The sequence below is a fragment of the Anabas testudineus genome, chromosome 9 (genome assembly GCF_900324465.2).
Source record: "Anabas testudineus chromosome 9, fAnaTes1.2, whole genome shotgun sequence".
Taxonomy (NCBI): domain Eukaryota; kingdom Metazoa; phylum Chordata; class Actinopteri; order Anabantiformes; family Anabantidae; genus Anabas; species Anabas testudineus.
In genome coordinates, this window is record NC_046618.1 from 69716 (window position 1) to 90873 (window position 21158).

The 21158-nt window shown below is 37.0% G+C and overlaps 1 protein-coding gene across 1 annotated transcript in view; it reads left to right on the top strand.

The window, feature by feature from the left end:
* The first annotated feature begins 363 nt into the window (after nt 1–363).
* The window catches only part of stxbp1b (syntaxin binding protein 1b), a 43243-nt gene continuing 22448 nt past the window's right edge, over nt 364–21158 (top strand). The window contains exons 1-10 of the mRNA XM_026343640.1: nt 364–400; nt 6060–6109; nt 6219–6300; nt 6916–6992; nt 9025–9103; nt 10955–11058; nt 17104–17252; nt 18519–18603; nt 20667–20797; nt 20914–21021. Of these exons, the coding sequence (XP_026199425.1) occupies nt 364–400; nt 6060–6109; nt 6219–6300; nt 6916–6992; nt 9025–9103; nt 10955–11058; nt 17104–17252; nt 18519–18603; nt 20667–20797; nt 20914–21021 (902 nt within the window). The remainder of the gene's footprint in view (nt 401–6059; nt 6110–6218; nt 6301–6915; nt 6993–9024; nt 9104–10954; nt 11059–17103; nt 17253–18518; nt 18604–20666; nt 20798–20913; nt 21022–21158) is intronic.

Below are 21158 nucleotides of genomic sequence, written 5' to 3' on the forward strand. Positions count from 1 at the left end.
TTGCATTGTGGAATACTAATGTTGTAATAATAGTTGTTGTTATGTTTATGTATTATTTATATTTATGAATAATACATTTACAAACGTGTGTTTTTTTACCTTAATTTTGACTTTTTGAATAGCAGGCGGTATTTTTATTTTTATTTTTTTTGCTTTTTTTCATGCCCAATTATATGAATGTAATGAAGTTAGTAAGTAGTATAATCCCATAAGTAGATAATAAACCTACCTTAACCCTCCAATCATGCTTTTATTTTGGATTTATTTGAAACGGAAGTGTGTTACTTATTGTCATTAACTCGACAGTAGCTGTGGCACAGCTTAATTTTCTGTATAGAGGTCGACGCTCTGCAGAGGATCAACATGACACCACTTGGACTAAAGGCCATTGTTGGAGATAGTAAGAACTACCTATTTTATTTATGAAAATATTTATTTTATTTTTATATTTTATTTTATTTTTTATTTATGTTATATTGTTGACACAAGTTATCAACTGCAGCTGATTAGATTCCTGATCCCACAGCTATGTAAAGTAGGCTATAGTATAGGCATGAAGAGCTTTCCCCTTACTAAACTTTCAATGTGAGCAATAAATACTAATTATTTCTTGATTATTGTTGGTAATACTAGACAGTGCAGCTACTGGTGACTTTTAATTTAGGGACGTTCGATGTGCAAAAGAAGCACAAACACATTTGGCGACTGGTGTTGTTTCTCTAGAGCTTATTGTAATTGAGATGAATAATGATTTTACAAATATTAAGTTTCTGGTGGTAAGGTTTCAGTGTTTAGTTATCCGTTATCGTAGTACACAACGCCGCTGTTTTGTGTAAATCCTGTCTCGATAATCCGCCTGTGCGCCCTCTGCGCCTTGACAACATTCCACAGGGAAGAGCAGAGTTCCTGTAGTTCCGACGCGAAGATCTGATTCTGACACCCTCAGTTACAACTAAACAAATGCACTGGAGACTGGTGAATTTGAAATTTAATAGAAATATTTTAAATAAATGAAACATAATTCCCTTGAAATTGTTAATGTTCTCAATAAATTCTGGCAATGACACAGTTTTCTCACCATTAACATATGAGTACACTGTATACTAATATACTTATGACGCCTTAGGGGCAGCTCTTGAAATAAATGTCACCCTGGCCCACTATGAAAACTTATTTAAGAGGATGACTGTTAGCCTGTGTGTGTGTCTGAGAACAAGTGATACTGTTTCCCTGTGACATCATGGTTGCTGACACAGAAATAGAGGAACGGAGTGATGGACACGGTAAGAGGATTGAGAGGAGATTATAGGCAGTGATTGCAGCGGGCCCTTAATGTTCAGTCAGACAGACTGGACAGCTGCCTAAACCCACAGTGAGATAAACTAGGGCACTACTCAAAAGTGATAGGATGTTGTAAATTGCAGATTTCTGTCTTGCAAAGAGTTTAATTTACAACTCAGGAATATAAATTAAACTAATTTGACCATTATTGTCTCTATAAGTAGTTCATACCTCTATACCTTTTAAAATATAATTTTTTTAAAAGTTGTGATTTTCATTTCAGTCTAATTTTAGTTTCTATATTGCTTATGCGTTTCTGTTTCCCATGTTCTTGATAAAATTCATTAGGAGAAATGGGTGAGATAGTATTAATCCTTGGGATGCAAAGATGAGTAGCTTTAGTACAGAATACTAGAGCTAGTGAGGCTACATAAACAGTATGTTAGTTCCTAATGCATTATGTACACCTAGATAAATAAATCATTCCATTTATTAGAATCATAGTATTCAGTGTTGCATACATTGTTGTTATACTGCATATTTTCTTTTCTTTTGGAGAACAAAATGGTCTGTCTTTCTGTCTCACCAATTTCTCCTAGTGAATTTATGGACTTAAAATTGAGGGTGAAATGAGAATCTCAATTTTGTGTCTGAAGACCAAAATAGCAAGCTTTAAAAAGTACAATACAAACTCCCCAAGGCTTTAAAATCTATTAACTAATGTGCATATTTTATTACTGTGAATTAAGTGTGCATCTGAAATCAACTGCTGCTTGTCATTTATTGATATTTCTTGATAAGCATTTGGGAGAGTCTGAGCAGGGACTGGGTCCCTGAGACTTGAAAAGATGTTATTTTGAGCATAAATTTTGAATGGATTATTCAAGGCTTGGTTGCCACAAATCAGCAAAAAGTAAAAAACAAAAAAACGAGGGAATGCCCTTCAATGCATACAAAAATGACCAAAAAATTGATTTTGCATATGTGCTTTTTAGGTTACTCTAATAAACGTTTTAAGTAGCATGTTAGTCAAAAAAAATTCTGTTAACTTAATTTGTTTCTGTTTTTTCTTTTATTAAATGCTAAGAGTTGCCTAATTTGAGGGCTTTGGGTATTGTGTAGATTTCCATTTTTTTTTGTTTATCCACCAAAAACATATTGTCTGATTAATGGAGCACAAACGTTGAGATGTTAGGAGTTGAAGTGCCTCACAGACACCAGGTGTGATGGCTATGCAGGCGATTGTAAAAAACAATAATCAACAGGATGACCAATCCGCGTTAACATTCTGAAATCATCTCCCTACTGTCACACAAACGTACAGTAGTCCACAATACTTTACCTTCTTCCAGTATTTACTTTTTCTGTTCCCGCAGCAAACAATCTGACCAATAAGAGGAGAGAACATTCCTGCGTAGTTTGAAGTGACATGTTTTGGTATGCTTGGATTTTTCTGTGTGTGAAACAAAACCGAACCAAGGATAGCTACACGTTTACAAACTCATCAACTGTTTCGGACCAAAGCAAACAAAGTAAGGTGTGAAAGCATCCTTAAAATGTTCAGGATAACCCATTCTTAGTAATGCTCAGATATGTGAATATAACAGCTGTACCTATCATTCAAGTTCTGAGACAGGAAAACCTGTAAATGACTTTAACAATCACTGAAGATATAAACAATTTGCTAAATTTCTAGCTTAAAGCAAAAAGGAAAAGAAATGTCATGTAGCTGAAAACAATTATTTATCTGGCAGTTGCTTGATCTTCAACTTAATTTGTAACAATTTGATAATAGAATAACTAAACATTTCTAGGAAATAGTGCTAAACATGTTGAGTTCCTTAAATATGGAACCACAGATGAGATTACAGTGGCAAGGAAAACTTTGAACCTTTTGGAATTTCATGGTTTTCTGCATTAATTTGTCAATAGAAAAACACAGTCTGCTTAAAATAAAAGAACACAAACATTATATTTTTCATGTTTTTATTGAATATAACATGTAAACATTTACAGTGCAGGGTGGTATGTAAACCCCTAGCCTAATGACTTCTCCAAGAGCTAATTGGAGCCAGGAGTGAGCCAACCTTGAGTCCAATCAGTGTGATGATATTGGATGTGTTGCTGAAAGCTGTCCTGCCCTTTGAACAGACACACCAGTTTTGGGGTTACTGTTGCAGCATTGTTGCTACTCTTCCTAGGCGTGGTCATCCTTTAAAGATGACTGCAAGAGCACAGCACAGAGTGCTGAATGAGGTAAAGAAGAATCCTAGAGTCTCAGCTAAAGACTTACAGAATTCTCTGGCACATGCTAACATTGTTGTTGACACATCTACAGTAAGGAAAACATCAAACAAGAATGGAGTACATGGGAGGACACCATGGAGGAAGTCATTGCTGTCCAAAAAAAATACTGCAGCACGTTTGAAGTTGCAAAAGAGCACCTGGATGTTCCACAGCACTACTGGCAAAATATTCTATATTGAACAGATGAAACCAAAATTGAGTTGTTTGGAAAAAACACACAACACTATGTGTGGAGAAACAAAGGCACAGCACACCAAAGCATACAAGTAATTCAACAAAAGAATAGCTTCAACAGAACAAAATACACCTTCTGGAGTGGCCCAGTCAGAGTCCTGACCTCAACTTAATTGAAATGCTGTGGAATGACCTTAAGAGAGCCATTTACACCAGACATCCCAAGAATATTGCTACACTGAAACAGTTTTGTAGAGAGGGGTGGTCCAAAATTACTCCAGATCATTGTGCAGGTCTGATCTGCAACTACAGGAAACGTTTGATTGAGGTTATTGCTGCCAAAGACGGGTCAACCAGTTATTAAGTCCAAAGGTTTACATAATTTTTCCACCCTGCACTGTGAATGTTTACATGTTATAAAATCCATAAAAACATGAAAACACATAATGTTTGTGTACTATTATTTTAAGCAGACTGTGTTTTTGTATTGTTGTGACTTAGATGAAGATCAGAGCACATTTTATGACAAATTAATGCAAAAAATCATGAAATTCCAAAAGGTTCACAAAGGTTTTCTTGCCACTGTACATTAAACCACTCAACAATACAAACATATCAGCTAACCTGGGGAGATAACACACAACAACAATTTAATCTCCTATGATGTCAGAGTTCAGGTGGACTATACCTGCAGTGCTGGTGCTGTCAGTGACCTTGGTGTGAAGAGCAACAGTGTCAGCAACGTGCAGCACCTTGTTGCAAAATACAAAAGTTACAATTTTATTATGTTTTTTATTTAGCTGACCCTCATTGTTGGAAATCTGGTATAATATTGCCAGATAAGCACCAATGTAAATGTCACTCATTTATGCATATTTATGTCACAGCATTTATGAACATTGCTCAATGGCATTGCTCAATGCACTGCTGATTGGTGTGTATTTCCTTGTGCTGTATATGAACACTATAAATGGTGGTTGACAGCGATGTACCAGCTCAATTTAAAATTTAGCTTAATGATCAATTATTTACTTAATTAAATTAAAATCCTATAATATATACATCCGTAGAATTTATGTAAACTCAATAATAGTCTGCAAATAATGATACTAAATGTATTTTCAAATGTGCACTTATTACTATAGTGGCACATACTGTATCACAGTCGAAAATTCTGTCTCTTTTTGCACTTTGAGTACTATTCTGATTTTGGTTGCACTTATTGTTTGTGCTGCAAATTTAAGACTAACTGTAGTGTAGTGCTATTTATTTTTGTTATTTAAAGATTTTCTTGATTGTATGTTTAATTTGAGGAGAAGACTTCCAAGAAGGTAACACACAGCTTTGAGTTTGTTTATGTCGTTAAAAGATCTGAAGAGACTCAACTTAAAGCTTTTTAAGTTATCTGGTGACATTATGTTGAACCAAACCTAATGGCAATTAGCTTTTAAATTTGAATTAAATGCAAATTAAAGTTAATTGCTGATAAATATCAAGTTGCTCAATGTTATTCTTTCAGTATATAGAAGAAACAGTCACAGTGTCATATATCACATATATATATATATATATATATATATATATATATATATATATATATATATATCACAGTGCCAAATCTGTTCTATATATGTGTAGAATGATCCAAAATTCCAATTTAATATTACTTTGTAAAACAGTTGTAAATGTTTAGACTCTGCAAGCAAGTCTAGAGAATTTCAGATTTGTTAAACCTTTATTCTATTTGTGAAAACTCAATAATAATAATTGAGAATAATTGAATACTTATTTTCTCTATTTTTTAAATGTAGCCATTTTTTAGATTTCCACAAATAGAATAAAGGGTTAGCAAATCTGAAACTATGTTTGAAAATGCCTTGATAATCTACACCAACTCAGCAACAACCTGACAACATGAACTCCCTCATTCTGCCAATGAATGATGACTGGTGGTCTCTTCACCACATAGCAAAAGATCCCAAGCAATACTCTTCACCTGAGTGGCCCCAAGATGGTAGAACAGGCTACCAAATTCTGCACAGTCAGCAGCCTCTCTCCCAATATTAAAAAATCTTCTGAAAACAGAACTCTTTCACAATGGTATATGCACTCTTTAAAAAAAAAAAAAAAAAAAAAAATTCTCTCCTCTTACTTGTGTTCTTCACGCATACAGTTTACAGCTTTTGTAAATCAACAAAGATTTAGGATTTAAGATTAAACTATTGTAAAATGTGATAAAAAACTTTGTTGTCTGAAGTTCAGAATTTACCTTCTGTCTTGTTGTTTTTTCTTCACAGAGATTATGAACAATATCATCAAGAAGTCAAGAGAAAAGGGAAAATGGAAGGTGATTATCTGGTTATTATGGCTGGCTTTGGTTAAATTTCATTTGAAGATAATTAAAATGAATCAAGATATCATAGTCCTTATTGCAGTTGTCTGGGACTGTGTTTTAGGTGCTGGTAGTGGACAAATTCAGTATGAGGATGGTTTCCTCCTGCTGTAAGATGACAGACATCATGTCCGAGGGAATCACCAGTAAGTATGTATAGGCTACATATTGCAATTATCTAGTATAACATGTTAGTATAGACAATATACAGTGCAAAATGTTATGTTTATGTATGTTAATGACAGATAGTGTATCCCAGGGCACTGTCAGCAGTTAGCAAGATACCTTACTATCTACAGAGAAAGTTTATTATAAACTGTAGATGTTTATAACACATATGTTTACCTTTTATTTTTTGTATTGAATCATGGTCAATTTAATGTAGCATTTGCACAGGGGTTGTGAGTGAATAGCCAAGTCAAATTCAAGCATAATAAATAATTCTTAATTACACATTGCTGTTTTGAAAATTCATTCAAATATTCTTGGATGCGTAATTTAACAATTTCTTACTTTGCTGTTTGCCAGAGTGATCTCTAGGGTTCAAACGTTTTTGCTCTTTGTTTCCCAAACCATCAGACTATGATCAGACTGAATAATCAAAGCAATTCAAGAGAATTAGTGAACAATCTTAAACTGTAATAATAAATAATAAGTGATGCAACTATTTAAGTTCTTCTTCCTTACAGTAATGTGTAATATGTGATAATTGTATGATTTCTGTAGATCTGTAAAAAAAATGTTTTTCCTGTGCTCCCCAGTTGTAGAAGACATAACCAAGCGACGGGAGCCTCTACCCAGTATGGAGGCCATCTACCTAATTACGCCCACAGACGAGGTAAATGATGAGCCCTTCTGCACGCTTTTTTAAAATTTTGTGACATAGTCCTGTTGCTGTCTGTACTTACTTACTTTAAATACTCCATATTCTACTTGATGCCTGAAGTGTGAGGGGTAAAAGAAGACAGACTTTGGACTCCTATTGAATTTTATTAGTGGTTTCATATTGCGTTGTTGCTATTGTATTTATTATAAAATATCATTAATAGTTGTTTTTTATTAATAATAGTAATAATCACACACACACACACACACACATATACAGGTGCTGGTCATATAATTAGAATATCATCAAAAAGTAGATTTATTTCACTAATTCTATTCAAAAAGTGAAACTTGTATAATATATTCATGCATTACACAAAAACACATATACTTCAAGTGTTTATTTTTTTTATTTTGATGATTAGAACTGACAACTAATGAAAAACCCAAATTCAGTATCTCAGAAAATATTAATATTACTTAAGACCAATACAAAGAAAGTCTGCGGCACTGCTCAGGTGTTATGAGAGCCCAGGTTGCTCTGATAGCGACCTTCAGCTCTTCTGCATTGTTGGGTCTGGCATATCACATCTTCCTCTTCACAATATCCCATAGCTTTCCTATGGGGTTAAGGTCAGGCGAGTTTGCTGGCCAGTTAAGAACAGGAATACCATGGTCCTTAAACTAGGTACTGGTAGATTTGGCACTGTGTGCAGGTCCTGTTGGAAAATGTGCATGCAAATCTGCATCTCCCTAAAGTTGGTCAGCAGGAGGAAGCAGGAAATGCTCTAAGACTTCCTGGTATACAGCTGCATTGACCTTGGACCTCACACAGTGGAGCAACACCAGCAGATGACATTGCACCCCAAAGCACCACTGACTGTGGAAACTTTACACTGGACCTCAAGCAACGTGGATTCTGTGTCTCTCTTCTCTACCTCCAGACTCCAGGGACCCTGATTTTGAAATAAAATGCAAAATTTGCTTTCATCAGAGAACATAACTTTGGACCACTCAGCAGCAGTCCAGTCCTTTTTGTCTTTAGCCCAGGCGAGACGCTTCTGACGCTGTCTGTTGTTCAAGAGTGGCTTGACACAAGGAATGCGACAGCTGAAACCCATGTCTTGCATACGTCTATGTGTAGAGGATCTTGAAGCACTGACTCCAGCTGCAGTCCACTCTTTGTGAATCACCCCGCATTTTTGAATGGGTTTCAGTTCACAATTCTCTCCAGGGTGCAATTATCCCTATTGCTTGTACACTTTTTTCTACCACATCTTTTCCTTCACTTCGCCTCTCTGTTAATGTGCTTGGACACAGAGCTCTGTGGACAGCCAGCCTCTTTTGCAATGAGTGTCTTGCCCTCCTTGTGCAAGGTGTCAATGGTCGTCTTTTGGAAAACTGTCAAGGCAACAGTCTTCCTCATGATTGTGTAGCCGACAGAACTAGACTGAGAGACCATTTAAAGGCTTTTGCAGGTGTTCTGAGTTACTTAGCTGATTAGACTGTGGAAAAATCCTTTTTTTGTATTGATCTTAAGTAATATTCAATTTTTTTGAGATACTGAATTTGGGTTTTTCATTAGTTGTCAGTTCTAATCATCAATTAAAAGAAATAAACCTTTGAAATATATAAGCCTGTGAGTAATGCATTAATATAATATACAAGTTTCATTTCCTGAACAGAATTTGTGAAATAAATCAACTTTTTGATGATATTCTAATTATATTACCAGCACCTGCATGTATATCTATCTATCTATCTATCTATCTATCTATCTATCTATCTATCTATCTATCTATCTATCTATCTATCTATTATTATTATAATTATATTATAGCGAGATTTACATTTAGTGTAAAGAAGATCACTTCTTTGTTTTATGTATATAAATGTATGTTGAATTATGTGCTTTAGATGACTGTAAAACAAAGGTCCCCTCAATGGACATTAAAGTCTAAGCTAATTATTTATTTATTTTTTTTTTTTATTGTCCAAACTTTGATTAATAATTCATAAACTAAAACAATGTTCTCCTGTTCAAGTCTGTTGAGGGTCTGATTGATGACTTCAGAGACCCGCAGGCTCCAAGGTATCGAGCAGCTCACGTTTTCTTTACAGACAGTGAGTAAACCCATTCTACATGTAAAATATATAGATAGAATATTTCCTTACTGTAATCAAACTCTTTTTAATATAAAGACTCCTTATGTTGTTTTCTTTTGAAATACAAGTCATATTTAATGTCAGGAGGGACAAATAGTAATGTAAAATGACTCAGGTGACAAATCAATCCCTGTAGGCACTGGTACTGCTTACTCATAAATAAAATTTTTGTACAATTCCCCTAGAAATCTAGCATAATGACTATTATTAAAAAATTACCACAGCTGGTAGCTTTACATAAACTGCTTTCACACATGCACTAACACCCTGAGCCTCTCCGGACTTTACCCAGATGATCAGAATGTGAGAACGCAGATGTCAGAGTTATATAGCTTGGAGATTACCCAGACTTTATCCCGCAAGCTCCCTAGTACAAAGTCCATGTGATGTCAGAGTAAGCCAAGGTGGGACCACAGCACATAATAATCTACAATAATCTATACTACTATAGTATAGTATAGTAGTTTCCTTTTAGCTAAGCATCAGAAAGTTTAGTAGTTAAAAATAGGCTTCCTGTTGTTGTATTACGTATTGCACTTCTTTCTTTCAGGAAACCATAGTTAATGTAAAGCATAATTTCTAACTATGTGACTTGCTCTACTGATGTGGTGTAAACAAAGGATAAATGACTTCTGCGGTGTACTTTTTGTGTCATTCTGTGTCTCCTGCAACAGATTTTTTTTTATTGAAGTGGGAACATAAATCACCTGGACTTTCTTCAGCTGTGTGCTGCATGTGTGAATACACATTTGCATAATGTCCAGACCTGATCCTCCGGAGGTAGTCTGGAGCACACGTGAAAACAGCTTTAATTGTCTATAATCATTCTCAGTCATCCAGCTCATAGTTATCCCAAAATGTGCTGTTCAGTGGCAACTGGACTTGCTTGAAGCTCTTGAAGGCATTTCACCTTTCATCCAGAAGGCTTCAAGTGGCATCAAAGCCACAAAAAGATCAGGTATAAGCACTGCCATACTGGAAAAGATGAGAAAATAGCATTACTGGAGTGAAAAACAAACAAAGCATCCTTATTCCATTATAGGCAAAAGCTTATCCAGACAAAACCCAGACATAAGCAGAACACTGCAGCTTCCAGGTCAGTGCAGACAGGAACCATTTATTTGAAATGTTCATTGCGCAACATAGGACAAGCACCTCAGCACAAGACTCATTCTATTTGCATCTGAAAGAAAAGAGTCACTCCTTTGAAGACAGGAATGTCCTTTTGGACAGTGGTTTGCACAAGGAGTAAATGAGGTTGTCTCTATCAACAAACACTTGAAAGTGAATGCAGCTCTTTTCTTAGTCCTGGGGAGGTTTCACAGTCAGTCACACTTTGACTCAGGTAATCCCAATCATACACATCAATGTTGGATGGAACAATAATCTACAGGTTACCATCAAATTACTTCATAGTTTATATGCCCACCATTCTAAGACAAGTAGTTAGAACAGAGTTAAAGTGAATCTGCATTATAATCACTGTCTACCACAAAAGACCTCAAGAGTTCAAATCTCCTTTCAGTTTGGTAGAGAAACTGCCCCTAAAAGATGATGGGGGATACATTGCACTTGTACTTGTTATGTAGACTAAATGATAATTTTCATAGTTTCATGGTGTGGAATTTTGAAAGTAGGCCGTGTACCCCTGAAGATCCTTAGAAGACATTAAACAAAAAAACATTTTATTAATTTTAGGTGAAATAAAAATATGTTCCATTTGACATAGCACTATGCCTGTACCATATGCCTTTATCTTACCAGTAACTCTCTTAGTCAATGACAATGTTCTTCTGTGATTCTCTGCAGCAATCCCAGACTCCTTGTTTGGACTGTTGACCAAATCCCGCGCCTCCAAAGCTATGAAGGCCTTGATTGAAATCCATATCGCCTTTCTGCCATATGAATCTCAGGTAAAACACTGATAAAACTGTATGTAAACCACAGCGGGTCTTAAGCCTGGGTTACCAATCATTGTTGTATATAATAGTGATATTATTGACATTCTATAACGTATGAAATGGTACTAATAGAAGGACTGCATTTGTTGATTTGGAGAATTGTCAAGGCTTTCCCCTTTTACGCCTAAATAAATAAACTATACATCAAAACTGGATTTTTAAAATGTGTGAGTAACTTCAATCGTTCCACTGTTATTTTTACAGAAACCTGTAAAAATGCTCATGAACATGTATCCACCACTAGGTGACAGGAAAAGTAAAGGATGTTGTGTCCATCTGCAATGTTATGGTAACATTGAGGTGTCCACAGACAGACATGTAGAGAGAGAGATGGAAAAGGAATAACACATTAGTATACAACATATTAGACATACAGTGAATCAAAACAAATACACATACCACTTAACATACAAAAAATAGAAATTTATCGTATGATTATATTGTACTGAATAGTAACAGGTAATACTGCACACAATACAATAAATACTGGAAGTGTTAACATGAACAGCAGCACAATAAAAGTTATTAAATATTCAAGCTGAACTGTAAGGTCAAGGTGAAGGTATTGATGTGAGTAGCAGAAGAGGGTCCACAGTCTAGACAGTTTTATGTGTTTTCGTGGTTATTATGAGATGGATCAGATTTGCTTAAGTGAGTTGAGTAGTCTGATGGCCTGTGGAAGAGGGTTGCAGAGTCTGGCAGACTTGGACGTGGCAACACTTGCTGGATAGCAGGAGGGAAAACATTCTATGTGGACATGTGGGATCTTAGGTTATGTTAAAGGCTCAGTTTCTGTAGTGGGACAAGTAAAGGTTATAACAGATGGCTGGGGAGTTTGGACAGCATACTCCTCTTAGCTACAGCATGTAGAGGGTGGAGCTTAAAATCTAGAACAGAACTAGCCCTCCTGGTTGGCTTGTTCAGCCTGTGTCCAACATCTTTATGTTACTGCCCCAGCAGACCACAGCCTAGAACATGACACTGACCACCACAGACTCATTCGCAGCATGGTTCTGCAGACATTGAAGAACCGGAGCCTCCTCAGAAAAGTACATCTGGCTCTGGGCTTGTTTGTACAGTTCTGTTGAGTTTATTGTCCAGTCACGTTTCTTGTCCAATTATACTCCCAAGTATTTGTACTCCGATAAACTTCCACCTCTATAGTGATAGGACTCCTAAATATTAAAGTAAATTCAGCTCGTCCTTTGCCAGCTTATTTGTTTGTTATGTTGAATTGGGGATATTTGAGCCCACACCAGTCCACAAATCTGTCCATCACTCTCTTGTGTTCTGTGATGTAAGATAAGATAAACCTTTTTTTGTTCCACAGTGGGGAAATTTCAATATTACAGCAGCAGAGAATATGCATTGTACGGCAACAATCAAATAAAAAAAAAAAAAATAAATAAATAAAAATAATAGAATACACACATACACACAATTGCACCATAGTTGTACTGTAATTGTATGGCACAGTTCCACAGTTTTAAAGAACAGTTTTTTAAAGTGACAAGTAATAAGTGATAGTGAAAATGGTTGACTGGGAGCAGCTCTGATTATAAATTCAGCAGCAGGGAGAAAAGACCTTAGATATCGTTCCTTTAGACATTTAGGATGTAACAGATGATAGCTGTTACATTAGGATGTAACAGCTATCATCAGTGCTGGTTTAGGATGTAACCAGCACTGATGATAGTTTGGCTACCATCCTTTCTCCTACCTCCTGCACTGAGTCCAGGGGCATCCCGAAAACTGAGTCATTCTCATCTGTGACCAGGCCGACAATGAAACATGAGCTAAACATGAAGTTGCCATTGTAAATAGTGAACAGAAACAGGGCCAAAATGGTTCCCTGCGGGCCCCCATGTTGCAGACAACCATGTCAGACTCGCAGTCATGAGCCCTCACATAGTGTAGTTGGTTTGAGAGGTAGTCCAATATCCAGGTAGAGAGCTATTGGTCATCTGTACCAACTTATCCCTCAGGAGTGCAGTTGGTTGGTGTTAAATGCACTGGCGAAATAAAAAAATTCTCACCAAACCCTTGGGCTTACCCAGGTGAGTGTAGGTGTGATGAAGCAGATATGATGGCATCATACCCTCCAAGTTGTGGGTTATAAGCAAACTGGAGGGGGTCAAGGGAGGATTTCATCAGAGATTGGAGGGACTCCAGGAACAGTCTCTCAAAAGCCTTTATGATGTATGAGATCAGAGCCGTTGTTCTGTATTCTTTAGAGCTTCTCTCTCAGCAGGACAGGCTGGATTATATTAAAAGCACTAGAAAAATTAAAAACACATGAGTGTTTCCTGGTTTGGGTGTCAGAGAGCTCCCTGGAGTTGTGGCAAGAAAAAGTATGGGAACGCTTTGGAATTTCATGGTTTTCTGTCATAAAATCTGATCGTATCCTTATATAAATGAAAAGTATTACCAAAAATATTGTGCCTAAAATAATAACACCAAAAGAATTCTGATCTTTCATGTCTTTATTGAGAACAACCATAAAAACCTCATAGTGCTAGTGTAAAAGTATGTGAACCCTTGGAATTATTAACTGGTTGACTCCCTCTTGGCAGCAATGAACACAGCCAGGAGCTTCTTGTAGCTGTGCTGAGCAGATCAGATCTGCACAAGAGAACACATTCATCATATTCTTTGGAAGTCTCGTGTGTGGCTCTCTTCAAGTCATTCCATAGTATCTCTATTGGGTTAAGATCTGGGCTCTGACTTGACCACTCCAAAAGGTGCATTTTGAAGCCTTTCGGTTGTGAACTTGTAGACTTGCTTGTTTTCGTTTATTGTCCTGTTGCATCACCCAACTTCTAAAGAGTTTTAGCTGACATACAGACATTCTGACATTATCCTAACTTATCTTAGTTAGGCAAACAATGCACAAATGGAGACACTTTGGGACTGTAGCTACTCTACCAAGAAGTGGGCAGTCAATCAAAATGACCCCAAGAGCACAACAAACACTTATTAATGAGATAAAGAAGCAACCCTGTGTGACAGCCAAAGATTTGAAGGCTTCATTGGAACTGGCTAACATCTGTTTTCATGAGTCTGCAATAGGTAAAACATTGAACAAGCAGGATGTCTATGGCCAGAAGGAAGCCTCTGCTTACTAAAAAAACATTGCCACTCACCTGTAGTTTGGCAAAGAGCACATTGACCCTCCACAGGTAGGGTGAAGGAAACAATTATTTGGGTATGCTTTGCTCTATCAGGGTCTGGCCAGCTTGAAGCAATTGGGGAAGAGATGAATTCCCAAGTGTGTAGAAGTTGGGGGATGGAACAGGACAATGACCCAAAACACACAACAGAATGGCTTCAGAAAAAAAAAAAAAACATCCACCTTTTGGAGAGGCCAAGTCAGAGCCCAGACCTAAACCCCCCAAAAATATTTTGAAATTACTTGAAGAGAGCCCCACACAAAACATCCATAGAACGACACAACAGACCTAAGCAGTTCTGACAGACCTAAGCAGTTCTTTCTGGAAGAATGGGCTAAACTTTGTCCTTAACAATGTGCAGGTCTGGTGTAATACTCTACAAATTAATGCAGAAAAACACAAAATTCCAAGGTTCACTTACTTTTTTCTCCCGCTGTATATCATGAAACATTCTGGAGCTACATAGGTTTGGTAGCGTATTAAAAAGGAAACAACCCCTGTTTCTTTCAAGTCATTCCAGTCCTCAGTGTTTAAGAATGTGTCAAATCTCTTATATGAGATGAGCTGTGTTTAAGAGAGGTGATACACAAGACCTTTTGTAGATGATGTAAAATTAAATAAAGAAGCAAACCTGTGTGACAGCCAAAGATTTAAAGGTGGGCGTCATTGGAACTGGTTAAAATCTGTGCTCATGAGTCTGCACTATGTAAAACATTAATCAAGCAGGGCTTTCTTAGTGGTAGTGGTACTGTTGTTACAATTGCCAAACAATAGAAATTATTATACTTTTAATTTCTTTGAAGCTAAAGACAAAAATTAACTAGTTCCGGTACACTTTGATTTTGACTGCTCACCCAATCACTAATCATGTGTATAAGCATTAAATTTCCATTGTCTAGTGACCAAATCTTTTGTGACATACATGACAAGAAACAAAATGGCTGATGGGTGGCTACTTTGAAGCTAAAGACAAAAATTAACTAGTTCCGGTACACTTTGATTTTGACTGCTCACCCAATCACTAATCATGTGTATAAGCATTAAATTTCCATTGTCTAGTGACCAAATCTTTTGTGACATACATGACAAGAAACAAAAATGGCTGATTGGGTGGCGTATCAGACAGTGGAAGATGCATTACAGATTTGCAGGGTGATTGTATAGTGGCAACTAATGCTCAAAGATTTTTCTAGACAGAATGGTTGACTTAGGAGTGATTATACCCACATGGGGGCCTACACAATGTGTGAATTGCATGGTCTGTGTGCAAAAACCCACATGAAAACTCATCTCAAGAAGAGATAAGAGATACTGACTGAAATGGCAGGGGAACATTACTTTGAAAAGCTGGATGTATCACATGGATTCTGGCAGCTGCAGTTGGATGAAAAGATTATGGAACTATATGCTTTGATAAAAGAGCAGAGATAGTCAGCCATGTGCAATTTGTGATGGATTATTCTATCCCTAAGGATTCCTGTGCAATCCTTAGAAAATTATGTGAACAGACCGCTGCAGAAGATTATTTGGTTGTTGGGGCTAGAGTAGCCCAAATAGCATGTCCATAGTTCTGTTTACACCTGACAGCATGCTGCTTAAAGCCATTCAAATTATAATTGCTGCTAAACTATGAAATGAGGTACCACAAATGTTGCATTGGGTAGTCTAACTTTAAACTCTAAAAAGAAACAAAAACGTCCTTCTTGTTTTTCTCACTGATCTTCTGTTGTTACTTTCACATTTTCTTACCATGCCTTTAGTTGTTCCCTTCTGTTTTTGTTTTAGTTTTTAGTTGTTAATTTGAGCTTCCCTGTATCTCTGGTTGTTGTTGTCACTTTGCTTGTTCGTGCTCTGCTACATTTCCTGCCTAGTTTAATTGTTAATTTGTTTTCTAGTGTCTTTGTTCCCCACTTACCTGCCTTTATTGCAATAAACTCCTTTCTCATAAACTTGTTTCTGGCATTTTAATAGGGCCTATTATATCAAAATCCTGAATATAGCAAGGCAGCATGGCCATGCAACAAGTCCACACTTTTCTCAGGTAAAAGACACTAATCAAGATGGACTTTGCAAGAGAGAGATTTCTAGTGCACTGCCAAATCTCTACAGCAGCTGCACAATATTGTCAGGCTGTGAAACACAGACATATAAACACAAATAGGCACCATATTTAATGATGTAGCTGCCAAATCATACAGTTCTGGCTAAGGCAGGAGAGTGTATGGTTAAAAACAAACTTCATACATCATTGCATAGCTGACAACTGATCCAGCTGGGCTGCCATGATTAGAAATAATGTTGCTTTAGATGACAGTTCAAAGGAAAGGTCTCATGTTTCTAATAATACATTTTCTCAGTTCCTCTATCCTTGCATCTTTTGCTTGCATCCCTCCATACAGTTTTAGTGGAAAGGACTAAGACATAAGAGATGCAAGTGAGGAAAAGAACCATGCTTATAAGAGACTTGAGATGCAGCATCAGTCCTTTAATAGCAGGAGGAACAATGCTGAAAAGGAACACACCAACGGTGTTTCAAGATGAATCAGCTTGAATGTTGATTCATTTTTGTCATTTGTCATTTTACCTTCAGTTCTGATGGGGAGAAACATATACCAACCTATCTGCTTTTTTTTCATCCCTTTACCTCGCTAGCTAACTTAACCAATGCACATATTACCATGTAAAGTTGTAAGTAACTGAAAGGCATAGTTGCATTTGCTTTAAGTTTCCAACATTTACATTTTTTTTTTTTTTACCTGTACATTTTAGGAATTAGACTAAAGTTGAAATTAATTTATATTGACTATGTCATGCCATTTGTGCCTAGGTCTTCTCTCTGGATAAAGTGGATGCCTTTCAGGACTTCTACAGCCCTTTCAAGGGTGACGTGAAGAATAACATGTTGGAGCATTGTGCTGAACAGATTGCCACCCTCTGCTCGACACTCAAAGAATATCCTGGAGTCCGATACAGAGGGTGAGATGAACAAGGAAAATCTATTTCAGTAGTCTTTTCAAGACAGACCTCTAGTTGTATTTGCATATGTCTCAGAATTATTTCTAAACCATACACTGCCTGTCCAAAAAGGTCACACAGAGAGTCAGACCTCTGCGCAAAGTCTCCTCTCACATCCCAAAAATTCTCAGTGGGGTTGACTGTGTGGTGGCCTATCTATGTGTGAAAATGATGTGTCATGCTCCCTGAACCACACTTTCACAATTTGAGCCCAATGAATCCTGGCATTGTCATCTTTGAATATGCCTATGCCTGTAGTATATGTAGGCAGTCAGCTGACCTAATTCTTTGGACACTGCCCCTACAGGCTCATACGGTTGGCACTAGAAATGATGGGCATCACTTCAGGGTGAATCTGGACACCACATGACCTTCTAAGGAGGTCAATCTTTATGCTCCCTAGCAAATTGAAGCCTTTTTTACGGTTAGCCTCACTGACAAAGTGATTTTCTTAAGGTTACACAGCTGTTTAGTCCCAATCCCTTGTGTTACCTTCGCATTGTGCACCTGGAAATGCTTACACTTACTATTTAATGTAAAATAAATAAAATACACAAATATACAAAAATATATAAAATACACTATTAAATAATAAACCCATGAGTTCTGCTGTTGTTTATTTATGATTTGTTTTCACAAAAGGCTTAAGTGATCATCAATCATCATTTTTTTTGTCCACATATCCACAATAAATAATAATGGTTGATAATGATAATGGTTCCCTACTATCCTCACAGTTTTTAATAATGTGTTAGACAGTTCTTAACCAAATTTTAGTAGTTTCAGCAATCTTCTTAGGTGTTCTCTCTGCTTGATTCATGCCAATAATTTGACCCTTCTGAAACAGATTAACATCTTTTCCATGACCACAGAATGTGTCTTCCAACATGGTTGTTTGAGAAATGAGAATCTACTTACTGCATCAGTTAGGTTTAAATAACTTGTTGCCAGCTAAAACATAATCATCCATGCATTTTCTAATGGGAGGATCTTGCCTATTTTCTTAGTTAAATCCAAGTGGTGCCTTTTTTTTTGGACAGGCAGTGTATTTGCAGTGGTTGATTATAAATACTAGCTGTTAGTTGTAGGTGTCTTCATACATGTTATTTTATTAGACACATTAAACCACTCGACCTTTCTATTCAACTGCTGCAATACATATACATAAACAGAACTATGTTTTAAAAAATTTTGTTTTGTGCATGCTGTGTTTATTTATGTGTTTAGGGAGTACAAAGACTGTGCAGTCCTTGCTCAAATGGTACAGGAGAAGCTGGATGGCTACAAGGCTGATGACCCCACAATAGGAGAGGTAGGAGGGGCTAAATGAAAAAGTACTAATAGGGGGAGCCAGATGCTTCATTGAAAATTATTATGTATTAACTTTCAGGTTATGGCACCCTATAGCACAAGGTATAACAAGCAGGTTACATAATATATATTTACAAAGGAGTACAAACCTCCATGAGCAAACATTAGGTGTCAGTGGAGTAGAAAAACTCCCTTTAATGGAAGAAACCTTCAGCAGAACCAGGCTAAGTTGGGTGGCCAGCTGCCTTGACTAGTTGAGGTGATTTGAAAACAGAGAAGGAGAGAAAAAAGAGCAATGAGAACCAAAAGCCAAACAGTGCACAGGTCAGTATATTATTGTTTCCAGTGTGCCAGTGTGGTCCTGTTCCAACTCTAACATTATCTTTTATTAACCCACACTGTTGCTGCAAACTCAAATCGAGAACAACATCAATGCACTTAATGCAAATAAATGTCCTTGAGTCCAAATCATATATTATTAAATGTGCAACAGCACAGCAAGTAAAACCATTTTTTCAAAAGCAATGCATATTTGACATAGTAGTAGTAGCCAACCTTGTAGACATGGGGATCCTGTTGCCTTAAGTCCTCTTAAACTTGTTTATATTAAGACTTAAAACAGCTAGTATTTCAGATAGACAAAGTAATGTGTCTTACAGTGAACCACAGCCAGAATGTTAAGGATATGAATATATGGGGTATCTTCTTTAGCTGGTGCTAGACCAGGGACCAGAGAGTCTATCAAGACAAAGTTGGAGGTTCAGCTCCACCTAGTTTAGCCCTTGCTAGCTGTCCTCTGGCAATTCACACAGCTGCGACGTAAGGCTGGCTGGGTGAAGTTCATAGGAAACATAACCTGTCAACATATAACACAACATATCTGGAAGTTGAGTCATGGCAACTGGATTTAACTTTGGCCAATACGTTTCTTGATATTTTTTTTTTTAAATGCTATACACTGTTACGTCAAACTGTATAAATCTACAACTAGTCATATGTTCCGGGCTTCTACACCACAGTGGCCCCTTCCACTCTCTTAGGATAACTGTCAGTTGTAGCCTGTGCTTAGCACCAGTTTCCCTTTCAAAAGTATTGGAACAGTAAGGCCAATACCTTTACTTTCATTGTAGACTGAAATCATTTGGGTTTTACATCAAAAGATGAATATGAGACAAAATATCAACATTTCAGCTTTCATTTCCAGGTGTTTACATCTGGATCTGATACACAACTTATGTTTGAACACACCCATTTTTCATGTGAGCAAAAGTTTTGGAACATGTGACTGACAGGTGTGTTCTGTTGCCCAGGTGTGTCCTATTACATTGATTATTCAAACAATAAATATCACTGAATGTCTACACTGAGTTTCAGATTAGGATTTTGACTGTTCATACAGCATTTATAGATAAGAAATATGACCAATATAAAAAGCCAGAGAGCTGTCTGTTGGTGAGAAGTAGTAATTAAGACAATAGCAGTTGACAAACATGACAAGCTGTAAAGAAAAACCTTTAACTTTTACCAATGTGATAAAAAAAAAAAGCTAAAGCTTGGAGAAAGACAGAATAGGACAGTGGAGGTTATGTCATGGCTTGGGCTTGGCTTGGCTTAGCTTGGCTTCTTTTGGAGAAGGTTCATTAATCTTCATTGATGATGAAGATTAAAGGAGTTCATCAGGGGAAAGGGTTCATCAGGGGCAAGAAGTGGAAGGTTTAAGACTGGCCAAGTCGGTCTCCAGACTTAAACCCTGTAGAGTATGCATTCTACCTAGTAAAGAGGAGACTGAAGGGCCAAACTATTCAATGCAAACAGCAATTTAAAGAGGCGGCTGAAACATCACAAAAGAGGAATGATAAAAGTTTGGTGATGTCAACGGATCACAGGCTTGATGCAGTTATTGCAAGCAAATTATTTGCATTTTTTGATACAATTTACTGCATGCAGTATATTTAACCAGCCTTCTGTTGACCAGATTTCTGTAGTTTAGCAATGTATAGCAGTAAGCAAAGAGTACAAAATACCTCAGTTTTCCAAAATGCTAATTTTGTTTTGTGCCTTAAGGGTCCAGATAAGTCCCGTACACAGCTGCTTATTCTGGATCGTGGCTTTGATCCCGTGTCACCTCTTTTACATGAGCTCACACTGCAGGCCATGGCTTATGACCTGTTGGGCATCGAGAATGACGTCTACAGGTAAAAATATTATAAAAATTACAATGCTTCAAAACCAATCTACATTGGAAAAATATTTAATTCCTTCTGTCACACTGTTGATTTTGCTTTAACCAATAAAATACTCACTCTGTCAGGTTTGAGACCAGTGGAATGGGAGAGACAAATATGAAGGAGGTGCTGCTAGATGAAGATGATGACCTTTGGCTGACTCTGCGACATAAACATATCGCTGAGGTGTCCACGTAAGTCGCTTCAGTCCTGGTGCCAGAAGAAAAAAAGTTAGAGTGGTTTTTCTCAGTAGCTCTAGTCTACACCTGGGAGTGGCTGTGGCTCAATAGGTAGAGCAGTTGACTGCCAATCATAGGATTGGTGGTTCGAT